The following is a 25,821-nucleotide window of genomic DNA, read 5'->3' as shown; positions in this document are numbered from 1 at the left end:
TTCCCTTTCTTCCATTCATATATCTCTCTGTCTGTCTTATCCATCCTTCCATCAATTATCCATCCATCCATCCATCCACCCCCTTTCTACATTTCTTCCTTCCTTCCATCCATCCACCCATCACCACTCATACTTCCATTAGTTACCTTCCTTCCGTCCCTCTATCCATGCCACTTATCTTTCTATTTCCCTCATCTGGCCATCTTCCACTCACTCACCCTCCACCCATCCATACACTCAGCCATTCACCAGTTTGCCTACCCATCTACCAATTGACTCATCTGTCTACCCATTTAATAACTATCTATTCACTCACCTACTCATCTAACCAGCCATATATCCATCCATCCATCCATCCATCCATCCATCCATCCATCCATCCATCCATTCATCCATCCGTTCATCCACCAGCCCACCTCCATTCATCCATTCCTTTTTCTGCTCACCCACAATCTCTTGCATTAATCAGGAGGCCACTGAATACAATTAGCTTGTGGTTCAACTGTTAGTTATTGCAGCTCAGAACACTTCTATGCCAGTTGCCTTATAGGGAAAGCTATACTCCCAAGGCATAATGCTTCCAAAATAGAAATTCTAAGCAACATTAAGTACAATTAATGGGACAATTGATTTAGGCTCAGCCACTATAATGCTGTTATTGAGAAGGATTCTGAGACTGAATCTGGTTTAATGGAAAACACTGTGTATTTGTTAGGATACAGTTCAAATGTTGTAACAAAGGCCAAAATAATAGCGGCTTAAATGAAATAAAATAGTTCATTAATCTCTCACATTACAGCCCAGTGTTCCCTAGGGAGCAGAATTGCCCCTGGGTGAGAACCGCTGAACTAGAGAGACACTTATGACCAAGTTATGGTTTAGTCCCCAAGAGCAACATAAACATTATAGCCGAGATCTGAATCTGGTGTGATGGTGTGATCAAACCTGCAGCCCTTTGGTGTCCAGGGCTGTCAATGATTACTGACAGCTCTGGCTTCGAAGTCCTGGCTCTGCCACTTCCTAGGTGCGTGGGTCTGGACAGGGACTGAACCTGTCCGTGCCTCAGTTTCCCTATCTGTGAAGCGGGGACCCATTAGAGGACCTCATGGCTGAGCACTTGTACCTGGGCGCTGACGTCCTCACTGTTGTCTTCTGTGGGCCGTAGGCATCACTGCTATGGCGTGGAGCCTGGAAGAGAAGCTGCTGGTGGTTGGCACCCAGGATGGCACCGTGGCGGTGTGGGACATGGAAGAGCATCAGGCGATCCACATCCTAACTGGGCACACAGGTGAGGCTCGGCTCTGGCTTAGGGTCACCTTCCTCCTGGTGTCCATCAGTCAGTCCCCAGATCCCCTCCACTACCAATTCTCTGTATCAAAACCCTGGCTTTGATCCTGCATCTGTTAGTTATCACCACACAACAAAACACCCCAAAACACAGTAGCTTCAAACAACAGCTGTGGATGTAGCTCACCTTCTGTGAGTTGACAAGTCAGGCTGGACCGAGCCGGGCAGCTCTTCTGGTCTGAGCCAGGCTTGCTCATGCATCTGTGATGCGTTAGTGAGGCATCTGGGAGCTGATTGGTCCAGGATGTTCTCAGCTGAGACAACTCAACTGTGCGGTCTCCCACCCTCCAGCGGGCGAGCTGGGGCGGAGGCAGGGTCTCTAGAGGGCAAGCACAAGGTCTCTTAAGGCCCGGCACTGTCCTTGGAGCTGGCACCCGGTCACGTTCTGCTGGCCAAAGGAAGTCACGAGAACAGTCCAAAATCAATGAGCAGGGACACAGACTTTATCTCTTGATGGGAGGAGGAGAGCCACACTGCAGAAGGTATAGGTCAGGGAGGGTGGAGCACTGTGGACATCTGTGCAGCTTGTTTGGCACAGTGAAGTTTTCATTTCTGCAGAGTCCCATCACCACTGTAGTTTATTCATTTGATCAATCATTGACTGTCCACTGTCCACCAGGCCCTGTTCTGGAGGCTGAAGAGAGACAGACCAGGGCTAAGACTATGATGAGAGGAGTAAGGCACACGCTTTGGATGTACAATTTAAAGGGGCACCCTGCCCTGGCTCAGTGGGTTGGAGCATCGTCCTGCACACCAAAAGGCTGCAGGTTTGATTCCCTTCCTCAAGGGGTGTTTGGTTTTATTTTTTATTTTAAACATACTTCTTTATTGATTTCAGAGAGGAAGGGAGAAGGAGAGAGAGATAGAAACATCAATGATGAGAGAGAATCATTGATGGGCTGCCTCCTGCACACCCCCTACTGGGGATCGAGCCCGCAACCCAGGCATGTGCCCTAGGCTAGAATCAAACCTGGGACCCTTCAGTCCACAGGCTGACGCTCTATCCACTGAGCCAAGCTGGCTAGGGCATGGTTTTACAGAGTCATATCCCACTTAACGAAAAGAGTCTGCTCTTAGAAATGAGTCGTTAGGCAATTTCATCATTGTGGGAGCATCATAGTATACAGCTGGCAGCACAGTAGGTCTGTTTACACCAGCAGCATCACAAACACGTGAGTGAGGCATTGCACCACAATGCCTACAACGTCACTAGGCCACAGGGATTTTTCAGCTCCATTGTAATCTTATGGGACCACCATCGTATATGCAGTTGTTGACCAAAACGTCATTATGTGGCATAGTCATATAAGCTTTTGCAACCATGTTTGTTTGTTTTTTCAGTTAACATCATATATTTTACCTTTTTCCATATCACGTATATATCTCTAATTCGTGTTAACAGTAATATAGTGTTATCTATGGGGATATATTGTAAAGCATTACTATTTATAAAAATGTTGCTTGATAATATCCAAATTGCAACAAATAAAAATCACCCACTATCTTGTTGGAATTTAAATTATAAAGACCTAAAACTCCCCTCCTTTAGTCTCCCTTTCAGTCTCCTCCTGGAAGTGATCAGTGTTCACAGTTTGTCATATGCCAATAGCGAATTTTCTCCAGGCTTGTCTAACATAACTCTCTATGGGCTCATATACTTTGAGTCTTTGTCAAAAATCAGATCATGCAATTTTATATACTGTGCTGCAACTTGCTTTTATCATAATATAATGTAACAATATTTTGTAGTGATCGAGAGCTTGGACTCTGGGCTCAAATAGTGGCTCCAATCTGTCATATGCCTTTCACTTATTAACCAGGTGGCTTTGGATAAGTTACTCTATTCTGCTAAGCCTCAGTTTCCACATCTGTATAATGGGATAATAGTCATATCTCACATGTAGTTACAAGGATTAAAGGAATTTAATGCATGCAAACCACTTACAAATATGCTTGGCACATAGAAGCAGTAAGTATTGGCTATAAAAATAATAATGATTATCATGGTCAACTGATTTTATATATATATATATCTTTTTATTTTTAATGCCTGCATAATATCTTCATATAAAACAATGATACAACTAAAGTCCTTTTATATTCTTATTTCTGTAAGACATTTCTAGAAGTGGGATTTCTGAATCAAATTCTATGCACACTTTTCCTTTATTCTTCTCTTTCTTAGCTATTTATTTTGAAATACCTATAGACTCACAAAAAGTTGCCAACTAAAATAGTACAGAGCTCCTGTGTACCCTTTATTCACCCGAATGACAACATCTTACATAATTATAGTATATTATCAAAACCAAGAGATTGCACATTTTAACTTTTAATAAATAGCACCAAATTACCTTCTTACAAATATATGTCAACCTAAACTTCCATTAGCAAGGTAGGAGAATAGCTGACTTCTTATGTCTTTGCCAGCACTCCAGCGATCAATCTATAACATTTTTGCCAATATGATGGATAATAATAGTATTAGTATTTCATCTTGCATTTGTGTGGTGACTATGAGGTTGAGCATCATTTCATAATGCTTATTGTCCACCCTGCTGTGTCTGTCAATTTCCTGTTTATATTCCTGGTCCAATTTGTGAGGTTATTTGTGCTTTTCTTGCTCATTTGTAAGAACGTTTTGTTTATTAAGGAGAGTCTCCATGTGTCTGTTATATACTGCAAATATTTTCTTCCAATCTGTCATATGCCTTTCAGTTACATTTTACCTCCTGAAGTTTTACATTTTTATGTAGTCCAATTGGTTAATTTTCACCCCCCATTATGTCTTCGAAATTTCATGTTTTGCTTAGAAAACATCTCTCCAAAATTATACAGTCTGTAATCCTACCTTGCTTTTCTTACACTCCCTGGATGATGCGGACCTTTTATTTAGTTCAATAATCTCTGTTTATCCCAGATTCAGCATCTGGGCAGTGGATTTAATCCCAGCCAGTTGTCACACACTTGCTTTAACTTTGCCGCATTCTATGATTTCTAACTTGGTATGTTCAAACCTATCCATCTTTTCTCTGGTAAACCAGGGAATTTCCACGCCAACAGGCATTTTGGTAGTTGGAAGGTCAGACGGTTCCCAGCTAATATCCTCTCCCCACCCTGGCCTGCTGCAGGCGAGGTGAGGTGTGTGACCGTGTTTGCCAGAGGGACGCAGGCCATCTCCGCCTCCAGGGACCGCACCCTGCGCTGGTGGCACCTCCTCTCCGGCCAGGAGAAATTCACCATTTGGGATGGAGGCTCCGAAGACCCCGCTGTGCCTCAGAGCCTTCATGTGGACGAAGCGAGGAAGGTGGTGTACTCGGCATCTGGCTCCAAGGTAACCGAGGTGGCTAATGAAAACGCAGTCACACGAGGCTTGCATTATACTGTTACTGGGCAGCGCAGGCTTAGGTATTGGAGAAGTGTTGGTTGATTTCAAAACTGATTATAGAAATCATCTTTGCTATCAGCAAAAGTTTGGAAACGACAGTAAAGAAATAATAAGTAATAACAGAGAGTCTCAAAGATAACCACTGTTAACATTTACATAATTTTACTTTCTGTGGTGTATGTGTATGTGCATGCAAGTGTGTGTATGTGTGTGTGTGTGTGTGTGTGTGTGTGTGTGTGTGTGTGTGTATAAAACAAAATTGGGATAAAACCATATGTGCAGTTTTTTAAAGCTATTTTCATTGGCTCATACCCTTAAACATTCTTCAAAAAGAGCATCTTAGTGATTTCATAGGATTCCATCGCCTGGCTCCACTATAGTTTATTTAACTGATCCTTTACTGTTGGACATATAGGTTGTGTCCAGTGGAGCTTTCAAATAACTGAGATAACTTTCCTGATGCATATTTTTTTGTATCTCTCCTTGTTTCTTTAACATAAACCCTAGAAGTAAAATTAATGGGCAAATGTTTACTATTTAAATGGTTACTTTTTTGGGGAGGTTAAACAGGAAAACTTCTTTAATCAATAATTACTTGCAATGGACATATATGTCAATGCGTATGGTATGCCTGACTTTTGTGCTATTAATAAACCTTTTTATTTGCAGCAATTTTAGATTTATGCAAAGTTTTAAGATGTTATAAAGAGTTTCCACATGGCCTTGATCCAGCCTTCTCTAATATCAACATCTTACATAACATTTGTCAAAACTCAGAAATTAATATTGATAACTTCTATCAACCTAATTCCAGGATTTATTTGGATTTCATTAAATATTCCACAGATGTCCTTTTGCTATTCTAGGATCCGACTCAGGATACCTTTCTCCGACCCCCTTACGTTGGGAACTAGCAGAGCATTGAAAATAAAATGCATCAACTATGAAAAAGAACAGGGCTTGCATTTGACTCTGGAAACCTTGCAGCCTTGGTGTCCTGCTGAGTTTTCTCGTCATTGTCATCCTTCTGTTAGGTCAATGCTTGGAATCTGGAAACTGCGGAGCTGATTTTCCATATCCGGGGAGATGCCTCCGACCCCTGGATCTGCACGGCAGCACTGGCTTCCCAGGCCACGCTGCTGACCGTGTCTGAAGGCAGTGTGGTCAGTCTGTGGAGCTCAGCCACAGGAAAAGTGCGGGGGAAGCAACACTTGTCCAGCATCAAAGAAGAAACACCTACCTGTGGGGTCTCAGTCCAGAAACCAGGACACATGGTTGTTGGGTTCAGCAAGGGCTCCATCTGTTTGGTAAGCAACTTGATTGAATACTAGAGGCCCAGTGGGGTCCTAGGCCTGGCCGGCGATCAGGGCCAATAGGGGCCTTTCAGCTGCTGGCCAGGGCCTTCCTTCATTTCACGCCGCCCCCTGGTGGTCAGCTCACATCATAGTGAGCAATAGAACTCCCGGTCAAACTCCTGTGGGGACACTTTGCATATTAGCCTTTTATATATATAAATGATGCCAACATTCACTCAACTCTAAAATGCTCAGATGTCCTAGGAGTTGGGAGAAACCATCTCACTGTTGATCTTTTAATAAATGACACTTAGCTTCCTAATCCTAGAGATTCACAATTCAGTGGAGTTCAAGAAACACCTATTGGTGTCTCCTGGGGGATGGCCAATGCGGGCAATTGTTGGCACTCAGTCCTGCTGAAGATGATGTGGGAGACAGTGTAAGACTGTGCTTTAGAGCTGTCCCCACCGAGGAGCCAGGGGCTGGGGGACTACCCACCAGCTCCGTCAGTGGCTGGACACTCCCAAGAGCATTCATACAGGGGCCAAGTGTGATGGCGGGATGGGGGTTGGGGAGTCAGAAAAAATACCAACCCAGGTGCTGAGTTGCAGAGTGCAGTAAGCAACCTTCAGGAATAGAAAAGAACCTTGAAGGGATATTCATGGGCCACCAATAGCAAGTTATATAAGGAGTCTTGGGTGGAGAAACAGGGGCATCACGCCAGGCACTGCAGGGGAAGTAAAAGGACAAGGAGTCCAACTGCACCCTCATGAACTCAACGTAGTCCCTGGTCGGTGTAGTTCAGTTGGTTAGGCATTGACCCATGCACCAAAAAGTTGCTGGTTCTATTCCTGATCAGGGCACATGCCCAGACTGTGGGCTCAGTCCCCAGTAGGGGGTGTGCAGGTGGCAGCCGATTGATGCTTCATTCTCACATTGATGTTTCTCTCTCTCCCTCTCCTTTCCTCTCTCTCTAAAAGTCAAATTTAAAAAAAAAAAAAAAAAAGCTTAACTTAGGGAAGGAGATGAGCTTGCCAATGACATAGCCACACCAAGAGGAACAGACTGTTTTCAGTAGAGGCAGAGGTAGTGTGTTGGATGGGGGAAGGAACAAATACTTCTGGAAGAGGTGATCTGGGAAGGCTCCCAGAGGGAGGCATCCTTGCAGCAAGAAGGCTATCCAAGATGGAAAGGGAAAGATAGAGGAGATAGGGGGTATCGTGGTGGAGAGGTAGGCATTTTAAGGAAAAGAGAGGTGTCATGGAAACAGGTGCCAAGGGGCTGAGAGTTTGATGAGGGGAGGAATGTGGCCACTAGAGAATCATCCCAGAGCTCCACACGTCTGAACCTCATGGCCTCTTAGCCTCCCTGAGCAATCGAGGCGTGTCTTATACTACCCGAGATCTTCAGGAATACACCCCTTACTTAAAAATGCAACCAGCCTAGAGGATGGTATTTCCTCCAGCACTCTATGTAACAGGAAAACACTGATATGATCTTAAATGGTCATCTATTGAAAAGTGGTTAAGTGAATTTAGGAATATCTACACAATGGAAGATTATGTAGCTATAACAAAATCAGATAGTCTTGCCGTAGCCAGTTGGGCTCAGTGGATAGAGCGTTGGTCTGCAGACCAAAGGGTCCCGGGTTCGATTCTGGTCAAGGGCATGTGCCTTGTTGCAGGCTCTTCCTCGGCCCAGGCCCTGGTCAGGGCACTTGCAGAGGCAACCAATCGATGTGTTTCTCTCACATCAATATTTCTCTCTGTCTTTCCCTTTATCTTTCACTCTTTCTAGAAATCAATGGAAAAATATCCCTGGGTGAGGATTAACAACAACAAAAATCAGATAGTCTTGAGCAGTGGTAAGGAAACTGTGGCCCATGGCCTATTTTTGTGTAGCCCATGAACTAAGAATGGCTTTTCTAATTTTAGTAGTTGAAAAAAAATTTTATTTTGTGATGTAAAACTTCTATGGAATCCATATTTCAGCGTTCATAAATGAAGTTCCATTGGCACACCACACCCATCCTATATAATAAAAGCATAATATGCAAATTGACTGAATGGCAGAACAACTGGTCGCTATGACATGCACTGATCACCAGGGGGCAGACGCTCAATGCAGGAGCTGCCCCCTGGTGGTCAGTGTGCTCCCCCTATGGGGGAGCCAGAAGCCAGGCTCACAGCTGGCAAGCTCAGCAGCGCTGGCAGGAGCCTCTCCCACCTCCGCTGTAGGCGGGCGGTAAGGAGCGAGGGGTCCTGGACTGCAAGAGCCCTGGACTGCGAGAGGGGTGTCTGACTGCTGGCTTAGGCCCAGTCCCCGGGGGGGCGGGGGGGGGAATTGGGGTTAAGCCAGCAGGCGGACATCCCCCGAGGGGTCTAGATTGCAAGAGGGCGCAGGACAGGCTGAGGGACACCCTCCGTCCCCCAGTGCACAGGTCTTGTGCACTGGGCCTCTAGTTTGTTTATATGCTGTCTATGGCTGTGTTTGTGCCATAACGGCAAAGTTGAGACCATATGGCCACAAAGTCTAAAATAGTTACTATCTGGCCCATTACAGGAAAGATTTGCCAACTCCAGGGCTAGAGCTATCTTCATGGAAATTACAACAAATTTTCAGGTAGTGCTCGCTGTGCACTAAGCATTATTCCAGGCACTTTCTATTTGTTAACTTATTTAACCCTCAAAGCAATGCTGAGATGTAGCTGCTGCCATTTTCTTTGTTACAGATAGGTAAACCGAGGCACAGAGAGGCTCACAGGTGGGATTTGAACTCAAGAAGCCGAGCTCTAGGATCCATGCTCTTAACCGTTATGCTACCCCCTACCCCGGCACTATCGACATTTGGGGCCAGGTCCTTCCCTGCTTTGGGTGGCTGTGCTGTGCATGGCAAGATGTTTAGCAGGATCCCTGGCCTCCACCCACTAGGTACAAAGTATCTCCCCAATCTTCACAACCAAAAATGTCTCCAAACATTGCCCAATATCCTCTGGGGAGGCAAAATCACCCCTCAGTTGAGAGCCACTGCCCCAGATACATTGAGTGAAAAAGCAACTTGCAAAACCTCTGGATGGATTGTGCCACGAAGGATGCTCCTGTAAACATGTATCTATGCAAATGGACAACAGTCCCTTCTGGGGAGAGGGAAGAATGCAGGGAAGGTGAAAAGATGCTTATGGTGTGCACTGGGTATTTCGTTCTTTTTAAAATAATTGTTATTGATCTCAGAGAGGAAGGGAGGGGGAGGGAAAGATAGAAACATCAATGATGAGAGAGAATCATTGATTGGCTGCCTCCTGCATGCCCCACACTGGGGATCGAGCCTGCAACCCGGGCATGTGCCCTTGACTGGAATTGAACCGGGGACCCTTCAGTCCACAGGCCGACGCTCTATTCACTGAGCCAAACCAGCGAGGGCTGGATATTTCTTTTTTTAAAAATATCTTATACAGTATTATTGTTTAATTTTTTTAAGTTTTAAAAGAATCACATGTTTAGCCATGGCTGGTATGCTCAGTGGAGAGGTTCCTGGGTTCGATTCCCAGTCAGGGGCATGTACCTGGGTTGCAGGTTTCATCCCCGCCCCCAGTCGGGGTGTATGTGAGAGGCAACCCATGGATGTGTCTCTTTCATATCGATGTTTCTGTCTATCTCTGTCTCTCTCTCTTCTTCCTTCTCCTCCTCTTTCTCCCTCCCAACCCTTCCCCTCTCTCTAAAAAATCAATGGAAAAAATATCCTCACTCCTTGGGTGAGGATTAAAAATACATAAATAAAAGTAAAAGAATCATGTGTTTAGCCCTAGCTGATTTAACTCAATAAATAGAGCATCGGCCTGTGGACTGAAGGGTCCCAGGTTCGATTTCTGTCAAGGGCACATGCCTGGGTTGCAGGCTCGATCCCCAGTGTGGGGAGTGCAGGAGGCAGCCGATCAATGATTCTCTCTCATCATTGATGTTTCTAGCTCTCTCTCCCTCTCTCTTCCTCTCTGAAATCAATAAAAATATATATATTTAAAAATGTTTACTTAAGCCCAGCCAGTTTGGCTTAGTGGCTAGAGCGTTGGCCTGCGGACTGAAGGGTCCCAGGTTTGATTCTGGTCAGGGGCACATGCTCAGGTTGTGGGCTCAATCCCCAGTGGGGGTCGTGCAGGAGGCAGCCGATCCACAATTCTCTCTCATCATTGATGTTTCTATCTCTCTCTCCCTTCCTCTCTCTGAAAGCAATAAAAATATATTGTTAAAAGGTTTACTTAAAAAAAAATCATATGTTTAAAAATATCAGCAGTAACATCCATAAAGAAATTCACTTTCTCCTGCACCTGCTAACTAAATGTTGAACAAATATTTAAAAATCCAACTGGTGCAAAGAACTCACTATCCAGGGCTGCCCACATGTCCTGTCCCCTCTCGCCCCAACAGAGAGTGAATGTAATGCTTTTGGCACCCGGGCTGATGGCAGTCAGGCACTCAAAACCCAGTAGCTGGATTGGGGCTGAGAATCAGGGTTCATGAATGAATCTCCCTCTTAGATTTGATCAAAATCGGCTCATTTCTGCAACTCGGGATTGGGGAGAACAGTGCTTCCTTCCTCTGGCTCGGCCTTATGTTTTGATTTTTGAGATCTCCAGACCTCCTCTGGGGCAGAAAACAAATGCTGGAATGTTCTCCGGGTCCCTGAGTTTGTTGCAACAACAACAATAACAATGTCAACAATAATAATACCTGCACTTTGGAAGAGCTGACTGTGTGCCTGGGGGTGGGGGGTGAGGGGACCGTCCTACACACTTCTTAGCCCACAATAGCCCTGTGAGGCAGTCCTGGTTTCATCACCCATTTCACAGATGAGGAAACTGAGGCACCCAGGGTTCAAGGAATGTGCTTAGGATCACATTGCAGGTAACAGCCCTGCGTCAAGCTCTTGACCCTGAACCCTTAAGCCTACGGAAATGCTTGATGGGGATATTTGACTTTGTGCAGGTTTCCTCTGAAGGAGACAGCCTGCTGGGGAAGCTTCCGGAAGCTGTGGGGTTCCTGGTCACCTCTGAAGATGAGTCCCTTCTCGCCGCAGGTAGCGTTTAGCTCGCTGGGGAGTGGGGAGGAGGCAGCTCTGGATTGGTTGGAAGGGAAGAGGGGCTTGGGGAAAAGGCAGGGTCTGAGACCAGCGATCAGCAAACTTTTTGCCCTGGGCCACGTAGCACACATTTTTGGCTTTGTGGGCCCGACGGTCTCTGTCACGACTATTGACCCCTGCCCTGTAATGCAAAAGCCGGTGTAGCAATGAGCCAATAGATCTTCATGTATCCGAAATTTGCATTTCAAATTATTTTCATGTGTCATAAAATAGTCATCTTATTTTGAGTTTTTCCAACCATTGAAACATGTAAAAACTCTTCTTAGTTCATGGGCCAGACAAAAAAATAGGTGGCCAGTTCAGGCCCATGGGCTGTCTTTTGCCAGCCCTTGTTCCAGGCAAATCTCCTAGCCTCCCTAGTTTTCTGGTTCATTACCTTTGAAATTGGAGTGGATAGTCACAGGGATAGAGCGGGCTGGGAGAGGGGAGGTGAGCCAGCCACATAGCTCCTGCTTTTAGGGACTTCCGGCCAGCAGGGAAGATGGACACAGAGGTAGGCACAAGAAAGACAAGAACCAGGGGCCATGGAGTGTGTGACAGGATTTCATTCTTTAGTTTGAAGCAGTCAAGGAAGGCTTCCTAGCGGAGGTGACTAACATGCTCAAGAGCCTGATTTTTTTTCAAGGTATTTTCCCCCCAGGTCAGTTCTAGGTTCACAACCACATTGAGCAGAAGATACAGAGATTTCCCATATGTCCCTCCCCCACTCCCGCACCTGCAGAGCCTCCCACATTACCCACATCTCCCACCAGAGCGGTGCATATTGATAATCAATAACCCAACATTGACACACCACCCCAAGTCCAGTTTACATTAGTTTTCACTCTTGGTTTTGTACATCTTATGGGTTTGGACACATGTATAATGACATGTATCCATCATTTTAGTCTCATACAGGGTTTTTTCCCTGCCCTAAAATCGGCCTGATTTTTTGCCAAGCCGTTTCCAGGGGTCAAAGACACTGTAGATCAGTGCTGTCCAGTCACATGAAACACAAATATGAGCCGTGTTTCCAGTTGTGAATGTTCGCATGACCTTATTTCAAAAGGTAAAAAGAAACAGGTGGCCTTCATGTTAATAATATCGCGTGTAACCCAACACAGCCAATAATTCAATATGAAATCAACATACAAAATCATGCATGGCATACTTCACATTATTTTTAAAATTCTTGTGTGAAGTTTCGAAATCTAGTGTGTATCTGATGCTTATACTTGCTCAGTTCAAACCATTAACAGCCACCAATGTGACCCTATTGGAGAGTGCAGGGCTGATAGGTGAACACTTGCCCTCTAAGATCAGATGGCAGATGATAGGTTGGTATATACCCCCTATCCTATCTCCAAAAGAATGTCAGGTGGCTTAAGCATGTGGAACATGTAGCACAGGAAATAGGAATGAAAGGAAAAAGAAAAACCAAGATAGAGGCACAAAATAGAGTCAGGACCGAGGCCACAGACACTGAGGGGCTCAGCGACCTAAAGTTTAGGTCCTGAACTTGCTACAGATCACCCGCCAGCGTGGCTCAGCTGGTTGTGCCTCACCTGTGCTCTGAAAGGTCGCTGGCTCGATTTCTGGTCAGGGCACATGCCTGGGTTTCGGGTTTGATCCCTGGTTGGGGAGCGTCCCGAAGGCAACCGATCAATGTTTCTATCTCACATAAATCTCTCTCTCTCTCTCTCTCTCTCTCTCTCTCTTTCTCTCTCTCCTCCCCTCCCTCCCTCCCTCCCCTGGCACTCTCTTTCCTTCCCTTCCTGATTCTCCCTTCCTCTCTCTAAGCACATCCAACCCCCCGCCCCCTCCCGCCCCCCACCTAAAATAAAACTTGTTATAGTTGGGTTTCAAGTGTGGCTCTTCCCAGCAGCCAGTGAGAAGAAGGAGCCTGGACAGTTTCCCCATTCACATGTTTTTTTTCTCTTTCTTAAAAATATATTTTTATTGATTTTCAGAGAGAAAGGGAGAGAGAGAGAGAGAGAGAGAGAGAGAGAGAGAGAGAGAGAGAACATCAATGATGTGAGAGAATCATTGATTGGCTGCCTCCTGCACGCCCCCTACTAGGAATCGAGGGATCGAGCCCGCAACCCGGGCATGTGCCCTTGGCCGGAATCAAACCCGGGACCCTTCAGTCGGCAGGCAGGCACTCTATCCACTGAGCCAAACCAGCTAGGGCCCCCAGCCACAGTTTTGAGGACCAACCTGTTGGTTAGGAGATGTAGTCCCCCATTTGCCCACCTCCCTGCTAGGAGTTCTCTCAACACAACACTCACCCAGCGGTTCTCAACCTGTGGGTCGCGACCCCTTTGGGGGTCGAACGACCCTTTCACAGGGGTCGCCTAAGACCATCGGAAAACACAAATATAATTACATATTGTTTTTGTGATTCATCACTATGCTTCAATTATGTTCAATTTGTAACAATGAAATTGGGGGTCACCACAACATGAAGAACTGTATGAAAGGGTCGCGGCATTAGGAAGGTTGAGAACCACTGCCCTAGACTGTATTTGTAACGCAAGTGAGCAAGTCCCCTTGGGCAGAATTGCTGGATAAAATACAGAACTCCCAGCTAACTTTCAGATGAACGGCAAATCAACATTTTAGTACAAGGATATCCCACACAACATTTAGGATATGCTTATATACCAATAAACTGCTTGGCTGTTCATCTGAAATTCAAATCTAACTGTGTGTGCTGTTGTTGTCTTGCTAAACCTGGCAGCCCTTTCTCTCCCATCTCGCCCTCCTTCACTGCGCTCCCACCGCACGGGCCTGCATGCTGCTGCTCAGACACATCAGCCTGTGCACCTCTCCCAGGGCCTGCCACTTCCTCGTTCCTCCACAGTCAGCTCACAGGTCCTGAGTAAAAGCGGAGGCTCAACACAACAGGAATGTCTTGTCTTCCCGTTTTTGGAAGCCGAAGTTGGAAATGACGGTGTTGGCAGGGCTGGCTCCCTCCACAGGCTCTAGAGAGGAATCCTGTTCGGCCTCTTCCAGCTTCTGCCTGTGATTCCTTGACTTGTGGCCACATCCCAGTCCCTGCCTCTGCCTTCACGGAGCCTCCTCTGCCACGTGTGTCTGTGGGCATTTTCTCGTGGCACCCACGCCCCTGACCACAGTGCCCTTATCAGAAATTATAACCGTTTTCTTTTCCTTCCTCCCTCCCTCCCTTCTTTTCTGCCATCTTCTTCTCTCCCTTCTCCCCTTCCTCTCTCCCTCTTTTGCTTCCCTCTTTCCTTCTTCAAAACATTCTATTTACTGTGTGCCCAGCTTTGTGTTGTGTTCTGGGATATCATGAGCAGCCCAAATAAGCAGTCCCCATCCTCAGAAAACTCATTGTCTTCTCATCATAAATATCTTTACTGTTTTTCTGTGAGATTATTGATCACTGTCAACCCCCCCTCCACTTCTCCCAATGGTAGGCTCTGTGAGGATGAGGGCTGTGTCTATCATGCACCCCGTTGTATTCCTTCCACGGGCACATAGTAGGTGCTCAGAAAACTTTGTTGACTCAATTGAATTACTCAAGCTCCTCCAGAAATGAAAGGCATAACCCCGGTCCCTGCCATTTCAGGCTTTGGAAGGTCCGTGCGAATATTCTTGGCCAACTCACAGGGGTTTCATCAATTCATGGCCACTGACCTTGAACATGAGGACACAGTGGAGACAGCTGCTTTCGGTCCTGAGAACAACCTGATTGTCACGGGGTCCCGGGATGCACTCATTCAGGTGAGGGGGAGACCTAGGGCCTGTCATCCTCACCTCTGCCTTTGAAATAACAAGTATGATTTTTTTAAGGTATCTTTGACTTTCAAAAAAAACCCACAGAAAACGAGTGCAGGCAAAACAGGGCAGGTCATTGGGAGGATAAGGGGTGGGTGTCTCTGAGGACCCAGTGTCAGACCTGGGGGGAATTACCAAAATATTCAAAAGCAGAGATAATTCCCACTAAACCTGAAAGACTAGGAGGACTTTGACCTTTAGAGCAGAGCCGGTCTGGGGGAGGGGAGGAAAGTTCCTGTTAAGCTCAGGGTTCTCAAGGTTGGTTCTGCAGCGTTCTGAGCTCACCACATCTTTACATTCTTAAAGGTTTTTGCAATACCCACCCCCCAAGAGCTTTCGTTTATGCGGATTATATCAATTTGACCTATATGTTTTTAATAAGTGATTTATCTTGAAATACTTTTAGTATTTGAAGAAGAGTTATGTCTAAGAGAGCCCCCAAATATATATCTACTCTTCCCTCAGCTTGCCCCAACTGTCACATATCATATTATCTTGGTCCCTTTATCAAAACCAAGATATTAACATTGGAATAATACTCTTAACTGCTCTGCAAATTTTGTTTCAATTTCACCAGCATTCCCATAAATGTACTTTTTTCTTTAAAAAAAATATTTTTATTGATTTCAGAGAGGAAGGGAGAGGGAGAGAAAGATAGAAACATCAATGATGAGAGAGAATCATTGGTCGGCTGCCTCCCACATGCCCCTACTGGGGATCGAGCCCACAACCCAGGGAATGTGCCCTGACCTGGAATGAACCGTGATCTCCTGGTTCATAGGTCGATACTCCACCATTGAGCCACACCAGCCAGGCCAGTTGTACTTCTTTTCTATTCCAGGATCTAATTCAGAATCCCACATTGCATTTAGTACTTATTGGCAATTGTCATATTAAAAATTAAAAATAAGGAAGTCCAAAATCAATTATCCATTAATTCAGTAAAATGAAATGTCAGCATAATATCTTACTTTTATGAAAATAATTCCATTTTCTGAAACAAACCAAATAACTCATCAGAATAGTGTCATTGTTTCACATTTTGGCAAATCTCTTTCATGTCTGACTTAATAGAAGACTATTGAACTCTCCTACTTGATTCTGCATACTCCTATCTGTTATAATATCACATGTCCCATGACTCTGGAAAACTCCACTGTTTGCTCATGAGAGGAAGAGAAAGGGAAAAGCAAATAATATCTTAGAATTATTATGAAAATAGTCTTGCTTTTGCAGACAAGGCTGGGGGGGTACCCTTCAGGGGTTCCCTGGAACACACTTTGAGAACTGTCATGATGGTAGCATGGTGAAATGTAGGGATGTTCTAGGGGGTGGGGAGACACAAAGGCCTTTGAACTTCAGCCTAAGAATTCACCTTAGTTGGACAAATGAACTTAAGAAGCCTATTTTCAAGCCACAGCTGCGTCAGGAAGAAGTCAGCTCTGCCCCTCTGCTCTCCATCCTCAGGTGTGGAGTCTGTCAGAACAGGGGACCCTGCTGGACGTCCTGGAAGGCGTCGGGGCCCCCGTGAGCCTGCTGGCCCAGGGTGGGGCTCTGGTGGCATCCGCTTCCCAGCAGTCCTCATCCTTCAAAGTCTGGGATCTCACTTACACTCAGAAGCCGCGAGCCTCCGCCCCGTTTCTGGACCGCACTGGCCTCACTGCTGTGTCCCACAATGGGAGCTACGTTTACTTCCCCAAAATTGGGGACAAAAACAAAGTCACCATCTGGGACTTGGCAGAAGGTTTGTATAAGCACGGTCAGTCTGTGTGGGTGAGCACTGAGTCCTGTCTTGGTCCCTTTGGGCCGCTGTAACAGAACACTAACAATTAGGGAAGTGGAAACGGGGAAATTTGCAGTAGCCGATTGAAGCTTATGGATAATGAAAGCATTGGAAAAACCGTGGAACGAGCATTTCTATGATCCATTCTTTTTTTTTTTCTTTTTCTTTTTTTTTTTATTGATTTCAGAGAGGAAGGGAGAGGGAGAGAGATAGAAACATCAATGATGAGAGAATCGTTGATCGGCTGCCTCCTGCACGCCCCACACGGGGGATCCAGCCCGAAACCCAGGCATGTACCCTGACTGGGAATCAAACCATAACCTCCTGGTTCATAGGTTGATGCTCAACCACTGAGCCACACCCACCGGGCTATGATCCATTCTTAATTTTTTTTATTTTTTGTTAATCCTCTCCCAAGGATATTTTTCCATGGATTTTTAAAGAATGGAAGGGGGGATAGGGGTTGTCAGTTCTGTTTTAGTTCAGGTTCCAAGGAAAGCAGGGCATGTGATGGGGAGATTTGCCCAAGTGGTGGATGGAGGGGAGCTCCCGGGAGAAGCCTGAGAGGTAGTGAGGAAGCAGGCAGGGCCGGGGAGGGACTGAGCAAGGGCCGGGGTTCAGCCTGGTCCCACGGGGAGCTCTAGAGCATAAATCGCACCTCCGAGTTTTCCCATTCAAAGCTAGGGGGCCAGCACTTTGTAGCCCATATCAGGCAGTCACTGGCCTGACGCCATCCTTGGGGGCCGGGTGGGCCTAGCCCCCAGGCATTTCCAGATGAAGGTTCCTTCTTCGGGGCAGTGGCAGCCTCAGGTCTGGGTGAACTGGCCAGAAAAAGGAGTCTGGGTGTTTTACCAACAGCACCGGCTCCCACGGTGTGAACAGAAATATACAAATTCCTGTTCATGATAAAATAATGTAAGAAAAGAAATTCATTCCCAAGTTCATGCACTCATTGATTTGACAGATGTTTGTTTAGTGCCAGGCTCTGGGAGGTGAGTCAGACAGATTCTCGAGGTGCTTGCCTGCTAGTTGCGGGGCAAAACCAGCCGGAAAGGAATGGAGTGTGGTGGGGATAAGGTAGGAGCCTGCGAACTCTGGCCCGCGGGCCGGTTCCAGACACCCACTTGTTTATATAGTGTCTGCGGCTGTTTGGGGGATACAAAGGCAGGGTTCAATGGTTGCAACAGAAAGCATATGGTCTGCAAGGCTAGAGTATTTCCTCTTGAGCCTTTGCAGAAGTCTGTAAGGGAAACATTTGGGATGAGGTCAAAGAGGTCATGTGAGAGGAGTGGGAAGTCACTGGTCGGTATACAGAGCAGTGAGATGGTGAAATTTTCTTTTCTTTTTGGTTAATCATCACCCAAGGATATTTTTCCATTGATTTTTGGAGAAATGAAGGGGGGGTGGGAGGGGGAGAGAGAGAGAGAGAGTGAGAGAGAGAGAGAGAGAGAGAGAGAGAGAGAGAGAGAAACATCAATATGAAACACATGGATTGGTTGCCTCTTGCACGCACTCTGACTGGGGCCAGGGATCAAACCTGCAACCCAGGTACATGCCCTTGACCGGGAATTGAATCTATGACTCTTCAGTCCACAGGCTGATGCTCTAACCACTTAGCAACACCAGCCAGGGCGAGATGATGTAATTTTCTTTTTTTTTTAATATTTTTTTTCAAATATATTTTTATTGATTTCAGAAAGGAGGGGAGGGAGAAAGATAGAAACATCAGTGATGAGAGAGAAACATTGATCGGCTGCCTCCTGCACGCCCTCTAGTGGGGATCGAGCCCACAACCTGGACATGTGTCCTGACCAGGAATTGAATTGTGACCTCCTGGTTCATAGGTTGGTGCTCAACCACTGAGCTAGATGGGCTGGGCATAATTTTCATTTTTAAATCCTTGGATGGTTTTGTGGCAGGAGTGGAAGCAGAGAAACTTGCAGAAGCCAAGTTGAAGCTTATGGATAATAAAAGCATTAAAAAATCGGAAATAAACACGGAGTGAGCACTCTTGATGTGGTCTTCTCCCTGCGGCAGGTAAAGAACAAGATGCCCTGGACACCTCCAATGAGGTCCGGTGCCTGGAGGTCGCCGAGCAGGCCAAGCTCCTCTTCACCGGCCTCGTTTCCGGCATCGTCCTCGTGTTCCCGCTGAACTCCAGGCAGGATGTGATGTGCATCCCCCCACCAGAGGCCCGGAAAGCTGTCAACTGCATGGCCCTGAGTAAGGGCGAGGAGCACCTGGCCATCGCCTATGACAGCATCGTCTTGGTGTTGGACATTAACCCTGGGGGCCCCTGTCCGGTCATCGATGGGCCAACCTACACCTTCTACACCCAGCTGCCTGCGACCATATCCAGCGTGGCCGTTCTGGCTGACTACCGTGTGATTTACGGCATGACCGACGGCGACCTCTTCCTTTACGAGTGTGCGAATTCCAAAGTGTTCCCTCTGGAGGCCCATGGGAGCCGCGTCACCTGCGTGGACGTCAGCCACAAGGAGCAGCTGGCAGTGAGCGGGTCCGAGGAAGCCCTGCTCTGCCTCTGGGACCTGGAGGTGTGCAAGTGGAAGTTTGAGCTGAGTTACACGGTAGGTGGCCGTGCTAGGTCCTGGTGTGAGAAAACCCATGACCGGAGTCGTTCATTAAGCGCACACACCATGGGTCACTGGCCAGGGTCGGGACTGGGATAAGAAACGTGAGGCACTCGCCTTGGGAGTAGAGTTTAAAGGGGCACCCCAAACTCAGTAAGTAAGAGAAATAATATTTTAGTACAATGTTTTTTTTTAAAAAATCACAACAAGCCCTGACCAGTTTGGCTCAGTGAATAGCGTCAGCCTGCGGACTGAAGGGTCCCGGGTTCGATTCCAGTCAAGGGCATGTACCTTGGTTGTGGGCACATCCCCAGTAGGGAGTGTGCAGGAGGCAGCTGATCGATGTTTCTCTCTCATCGATGTTTCTAACTCTCTATCCCTCTCCCTTCCTCTCTGTAAAAATCAATAAAAATATATTTTTTAAAAATCACAACAAAAGCAAAAGATCCATGAAAGAAGAAAAAAATCAACATTTTAAATCAAGACAGGAAAAAATCTTGCACTGGCACAGCCCTGCCTCACTCGCCCCAAACCTGACTGTCATTCTTTCACTCACTGGCTCTGACTGCACAAGCCATGGCAGGCTTCTTTTTTTTTTTTTATTAAATATATTTTATTGATTTTTTTACAGAGAGGAAGGGAGAGAGATAGTTAGAAACATCGATGAGAGAGAAACATCGATCAGCTGCCTCCTGCACATCTCCTACTGGGGATGTGCCCGCAACCCAGGTACATGCCCTTGACTGGAATCGAACCTGGGACCTTTGAGTCCGCAGGCCGACGCTCTATCCACTGAGCCAAACCGGTTCCGGCCATGGCAGGCTTCTTTCCAGCACCGAGGAAGCAGCTGTGACCAGGGAAGACACCCACGGCCCCACCTCCTGGAGCCATGTTCTGTTGGGGGAGACACTAGATCCCTGTGAGGGCAGAATTTTTTGTTTTGCTCATTGAGATGGTCCCCATCCTTAGGGGAGCCCCTAACATATCTTCAATAAAAGTTTGTGAAATAAAAATAAAGCAGTAAATATGTGATGGGTTGGGGAACAGGCCTTTGGGAAAAAATAGGATAATGTCAAGAGGGTGGAGAGTAGCATTTATTAAGTGCACACACCAAGGGGTGCTGGTTAAGGTCAAATAAGTCCTGTGGAACAGCATTCTAGGCAGAAGGAACAGTAGCTGCAAAAGCTCTGAAAAGGGAAACCAGTGACTCCTTTATATACAAAGTATCTTGGAGTCCACACTGCCTATCTCCAGGAGCTATTATAATTTTGTATTAATATTATGAAGAACTATATTATATATTCATATATTCATATTATATACACATATAAAATATACATATTAAAATATTCTCTAATTTAACCCTCACAATGCTCTTCTACCATTGGGGTTATTATTCCAGTTTTTCAGTTGGGTAACAAAGGCTGTACCTTAGGTTGCAAGATGTAAAAATTGTTAAATACAGGGAGATGACCTTGTATTAAGTGAGCAGAGTATGAATAGTTTCATCTTAAAAAACCTTTGTCCCACCTGACATTTCTTTTTATGAAGCCACTATGAGGCTGGGATATAAGTAATGTTTTGTCTTGTTGAGATGGGAAATGTCACTGTTGCAGTTAAATACACCTAGATTTCTGGTTTGTTTGTTTTTAATTTAAAAAAACTTAAATTTGGAATGATTTTAGAATTACAGAAAAGTTTAGATTTACAAATAGTATAAAGGTTCCCATTTACTCGCCCTTCACCCAGCCTCCCCTGATGTTAGTATCTTATGTAAAAAGAATGTGTTTGTCAAAACTAAGAAATTAACATGTTAATAATATTTTACTAACTAAACTATCAACTCTATTGAAACTGTACGTTCTTGACAAATTCCCGTTTTTCCATTCTAGGATCCAAACCAAGAGCCCATATTGCATTTACACAGAGCTTTTAATTAAAGCCAATTATAGCTAATACTTGTAATAACTGAGGCCATTTAAGAATTAAATCCTAGAATTTCTGCTCTCTAATGCAAAATATCTCTAAGACTCACAGTCTAGTCCCAGTGAAGGTATGCTTTGATCCTGGAAATGTCAATACTACCCGTTTCTCCAGGTTTTCACTGGATCCATCCTCCATGGGGTGCTTACAAGCCTTGTTTCCTACCCACATGCCTTGGGGCTGGTGTCCTGTGTATCTTTCAGTCTGAAATCAAGATCACATTGTCTTTTTCAACAGAACTCTTACTGCCGAGGAGTCCAATGTGTTTGCTTCTCCAAGGATGACAAGTATGTGTACGCGGGCTTGAGGGATCGCTCCGTCATTGTCTGGAGTGTGCTGGATGGTGAGTCATTTTACTTTGAGAACAGGACTGAGCTTAGATCTGGAGAAGAAAGCCCTGTTCTGGGTCGTGGGCATTAGAGGTCCTGTTCTGGCCTCCTCTAGTTGGTTCTCTTCCAGGTCTCCATAGACCAAGGTGACAGGCCTACCTGGAGCTACAGCTCCTTGTCTAGACCCATGCTCTAGGTACTTGGAACTCGCCCTCCCCATCTGGCCTGGAGCCCTCTTTAGGGCCTACACAGGCCTCTTCCCTGGGTCCATCCTTCTGGGGGTGGATCATGCCACCAATGTGCATACCTCTAGGCTCAGGGGGTAGCCATGGGGTGCTGTGCAGGGAATCTGGATATATGAGGCCCCTAGGAGTTTAGGATCGAGCTGGGTGTGGGAAGAGAAGGGAGCTGAGCCACAAACAGTTGGAGGTTGGCTCTCCCACACCACTACCTTCCAGCATGGAACTGAGAGACTGAGAATTCTCAACCTAAACCTGACCTTCCAAAGGTATATCCATCAATGTAGGAGGATATAACATATTTCATTTAATAGTTTAATAGCTGGATTTGCAACATTTACATATTGTGTCTTATAGGATGTGAGCCTTGATTCATTCTCTTGCACCAGGCCCCATAAAAGTTAGGAGCAGCCTAACTTTTGAAAAACCCACATCTCTGGAATGTTCAATATTACACTAAGGGAATATTAACAAGAGTTAACCCTTCTTTTGTACTGGGTACTGTCACTGAGCCATTTAATTTTCTCAACAGTCACCCCCATTTTACAGAGTAAAAGCTGAGACTCTGAGAGATGGGGTGACTTGCCCAAGGTCACACAGTGAATAACTGGTAGGCTGTGGTTTGGAGCTGGTCTGCCTGCTCCCCATGCTCACCTTTTCACCTTCAAAGTGTTTCCTATAGACAGTGGCTGAGAGGTAAGTGCCATTGCCATTTGACAAATGAAGAAGCTGAAGTTCAGAGAGGTTAAAAGACTATCCCAAGGTCACAAAGCAAGTAAGTGGCTGAATGAATATTAGGTAGAGTCAAATATATTATAATAGACTACATTATAATAGAATACATTGTAATTAAACACATTATAATACATTGCAATCCAATACATGCAATCCAATACATTGTAATCTAATACATCATAGTCTATTACAGTGTAGCAAAGATGCCTAAAAAAATGACACATAGCTCAAAAGCTGAGGTCTGTGGATTGTGGCCTTAAAAGCCCATCCTGGACAGGTTCAGAACTTCTCTTTCTACTCTTCCTTCAATCATCATCATCATCATCATCACTGAGCTCACTCTGGGATGAAATTGATATTAATCATGTACATGACATCTTCAAACCTTCAGAATCCACCTAGGCACATAGTTTTAGCTGTCATTCCCATATTGCAGATGAAGCATGAGGGACTCCGAGAGGTTAGATGTCATGCCTGACCAAGTAAAGAGCATAGCAGATATTTGACCCCATGCAACCAACTCTTGAACATGTGAAATTGAATCTTTGTGGCCCTGATTTTCTCATTTGTGCTGCCCTGACCTCCACCCCTACTCCCCACAGGCACCCTGCTGGCCAGCCAGTTTGTCCATGCCATAGTGAACAGAATCATCCCAACTTCCAATGGCTTCATTGCCCCCACCAGACATGGCTATCTCATCCGTGAACGATTCCAGTGCCCTTCATCAAGAGCCTCACAACAGGACCCTCTCAAGAACTTCAAGAAGGCAGTGTGGATGGTCAAATCAAGGCAGAGAGAAGAGTTGGCTGCTGCTGCAGGGGCACTGCAGGACTCAGGATTAGGGGGTGCCCAGAGAAATGAATGCAAATCAAACAAACGCTCACAAGTCTGCCTGATAGTGTAGAACCACCTGTGGGGGTATGGGGCTCCAATCTGGCTAAAGTGAAGAAAATTATGTATTGATGTATATCTGGACACAAGGCCTCATATCATGGGACCCAGATCTTGCTTCCCAACATCTTTCCATTCCTATATCCTCCTTGTGGGCTCTATTTGCAGACCTGCCATCCCTAGGTTAGCAACATGGTAGCCAATTCAGTAGGAAAAAGAGCTTCTCTTCCCCTACAGTTTGAACTAAAGTCCTGGCCTTGATTCTATTGATCCCACTTGGCTCATATGCCCATCCCAGAACCAATCAATTGTCTAAGACAGCCATGGGCAAACTACGGCCCGCGGGCCGGATCCGGCCCATTTGAAATGAATAAAACTAAAAAAAAAAAAAAGACCGTACCCTTTTATGTAATGATGTTTACTTTGAATTTATATTAGTTCACACAAACACTCCATCCATGCTTTTGTTCCGGCCCTCCGGTCCAGTTTAAGAACCCGTTGTGGCCCTCGAGCCAAAAAGTTTGCCCACCCCTGGTCTAAGAGAATGTAGAACTGTGTTAAACCATACTGACCCAATGACCCAACTGCCCACTTGGGCTGAGCATGGAGTCAACACCATCCAACTATGTGGGCTGAGAATGGGAGAAGCTATTCCCAGGACAGAAACTGGGGTACTGGTACCAGGCAAAGTGGGGATGGATGGATGTGAGACTGACCAACCACAGATATGGATTACAAAGCTTTACAGTTTATAAAGCACCAGGTGCTATGGTCTGATCCTTATCACAGCCCATACGTCAGGAAGGGCATGAGTTTCTGCGTCCATTGTACAGGTAAGGTAGCTGAGCCTAGCTGTGATTTGCTCAAGGTAACAGCCCTAGGTGCATGAGCTCTGAGAAACAAGAACCAGGAGCCTTCCTGTCCCATCCTTCTTGTACCACCTGGTTCCAAGTTTAGTCTCACAAGTACAACTACCTATTCCATAGGTGGCATGCTGACATGCCCACAGGGGCCAGTGAAAAATCTTAATGATTATCATGCATCTGGGTGAGGAACCCAGAGTGGAGACAATGGGAACATGGAGGACATATGCTCAGGCTAGGGTGGGCATGGGCACCTTGACTGTACCTCAGAATCTCCATGAGGAAAGCGGACTACTTTTGCCAGAGCTTTCTGTTGTCAGCAAAGTCAGAGGTCTTGACTTTTAGGCAAAATATTCCCATTTTAAAAAGTTGGTGATTGCCTCAAATTTATATCTCCAGACACATTTAGCCCATGTTTCTCTAATTCATAAGTTGACTTCATGACCCAAGCTGGCATTAAAACAATAAACTCATTAGAATTCGTCCATCTCTACCCTCTAGCTCCCAAACTTTGAGGATAAAGATGCTTTTTTAAAATCTTAAAAACCGGAGGCTCTTGGCAGCAGACGGAAAAAGCTGCCAACGTCTCCCTGATATGCTTTTGGACATCTCTGCCCTGTGCAGGTTCCACAGCCCAACTGTTTCCATTCCACTCAAGCGGGTCTTGCTTCTGTGTCCGTAGTCTTCTAAAAGACCCACTTGGTTCTGGGGCTTTTGTCGAAGGAGAGGAGAGTCCAAATCTTTAAGGTGCTATTCCTTCTTCCTTCTGTGATATTCAGAATTTCACAAAAAGTAAACTTAGAAAAACAGAAGCTTTTGAACTGGATGTGACCTTGCTGACTATCTTGTTTAGTTGTTTCCAAGGAGGGGCTTTGGCAGTTCTGCATCTAGCATCAAATTCCATTAAAAAAAAATTTTAACTGTAGTTATAAAATGCATGCTCGGTGCATTGGGCAGCAAGGTTTTAAGGTGTTGGAGATAACTACCTTAGGATTCTCCCGCCATCTCCGTTTAACTTAGATCGCAAGGGGGACCCTGGAAAAAGTACTTACTCTTTGCCACCAGTTCTCTGTCAGCCAGGGAACAAAGTGGATGTGTTACCCAGTAAGGTTTCTGCTTTAACATGTACTAGTATGTGTCCATCTCAACCGCCTCAGTGAGAATCAATTGCTCTGTGGGTAAATACTACATTAAACATAGAAAAGGGATTTTTACTAAAAAAATGCTATCCCGAATTGTTGCTCACATTGGAGGCTCTGCAGTGAGTTTTCACTTGAGAAAGAGTTTGGTTGCTGTGAATGTTTGACAAGCGCTGTACTTGGAGGAGTGACTTACCTAAGGCCTCCCCGCTGTGGAGGAGGCAGGATGAGAGTGGGGTTATAGAAATCCTCACGTTGCTAAGTAGGACCGTGTAATGTATCATCCAAACGGGGACACTTTTTGGGAGAAAAAGGGATGCTTTTA

General features: G+C 45.7%; 1 protein-coding gene across 1 annotated transcript in view; it reads left to right on the top strand.

Moving 5' to 3' along the window:
- NWD1 (NACHT and WD repeat domain containing 1) overlaps nt 1–23,806 on the top strand; it is a 64,852-nt gene extending 41,046 nt beyond the window's left edge. Inside the window, exons 11-19 of the mRNA XM_059696341.1 lie at nt 1,166–1,288; nt 4,479–4,681; nt 5,770–6,042; nt 11,010–11,100; nt 14,735–14,889; nt 16,411–16,687; nt 18,764–19,314; nt 21,538–21,643; nt 23,206–23,806. Coding sequence (XP_059552324.1) covers nt 1,166–1,288; nt 4,479–4,681; nt 5,770–6,042; nt 11,010–11,100; nt 14,735–14,889; nt 16,411–16,687; nt 18,764–19,314; nt 21,538–21,643; nt 23,206–23,507 — 2,081 coding nt within the window. The 3' untranslated portion in view covers nt 23,508–23,806. The remainder of the gene's footprint in view (nt 1–1,165; nt 1,289–4,478; nt 4,682–5,769; nt 6,043–11,009; nt 11,101–14,734; nt 14,890–16,410; nt 16,688–18,763; nt 19,315–21,537; nt 21,644–23,205) is intronic.
- Nucleotides 23,807–25,821: the final 2,015 nt, after the last annotated feature.

This window comes from Myotis daubentonii, chromosome 5 (assembly GCF_963259705.1).
Source record: "Myotis daubentonii chromosome 5, mMyoDau2.1, whole genome shotgun sequence".
In the NCBI taxonomy this organism is placed as follows: Eukaryota; Metazoa; Chordata; class Mammalia; order Chiroptera; family Vespertilionidae; genus Myotis; species Myotis daubentonii.
Note: the sequence above shows the minus strand (reverse complement) of the source record. Positions and strands in the feature narration are given on the sequence as shown.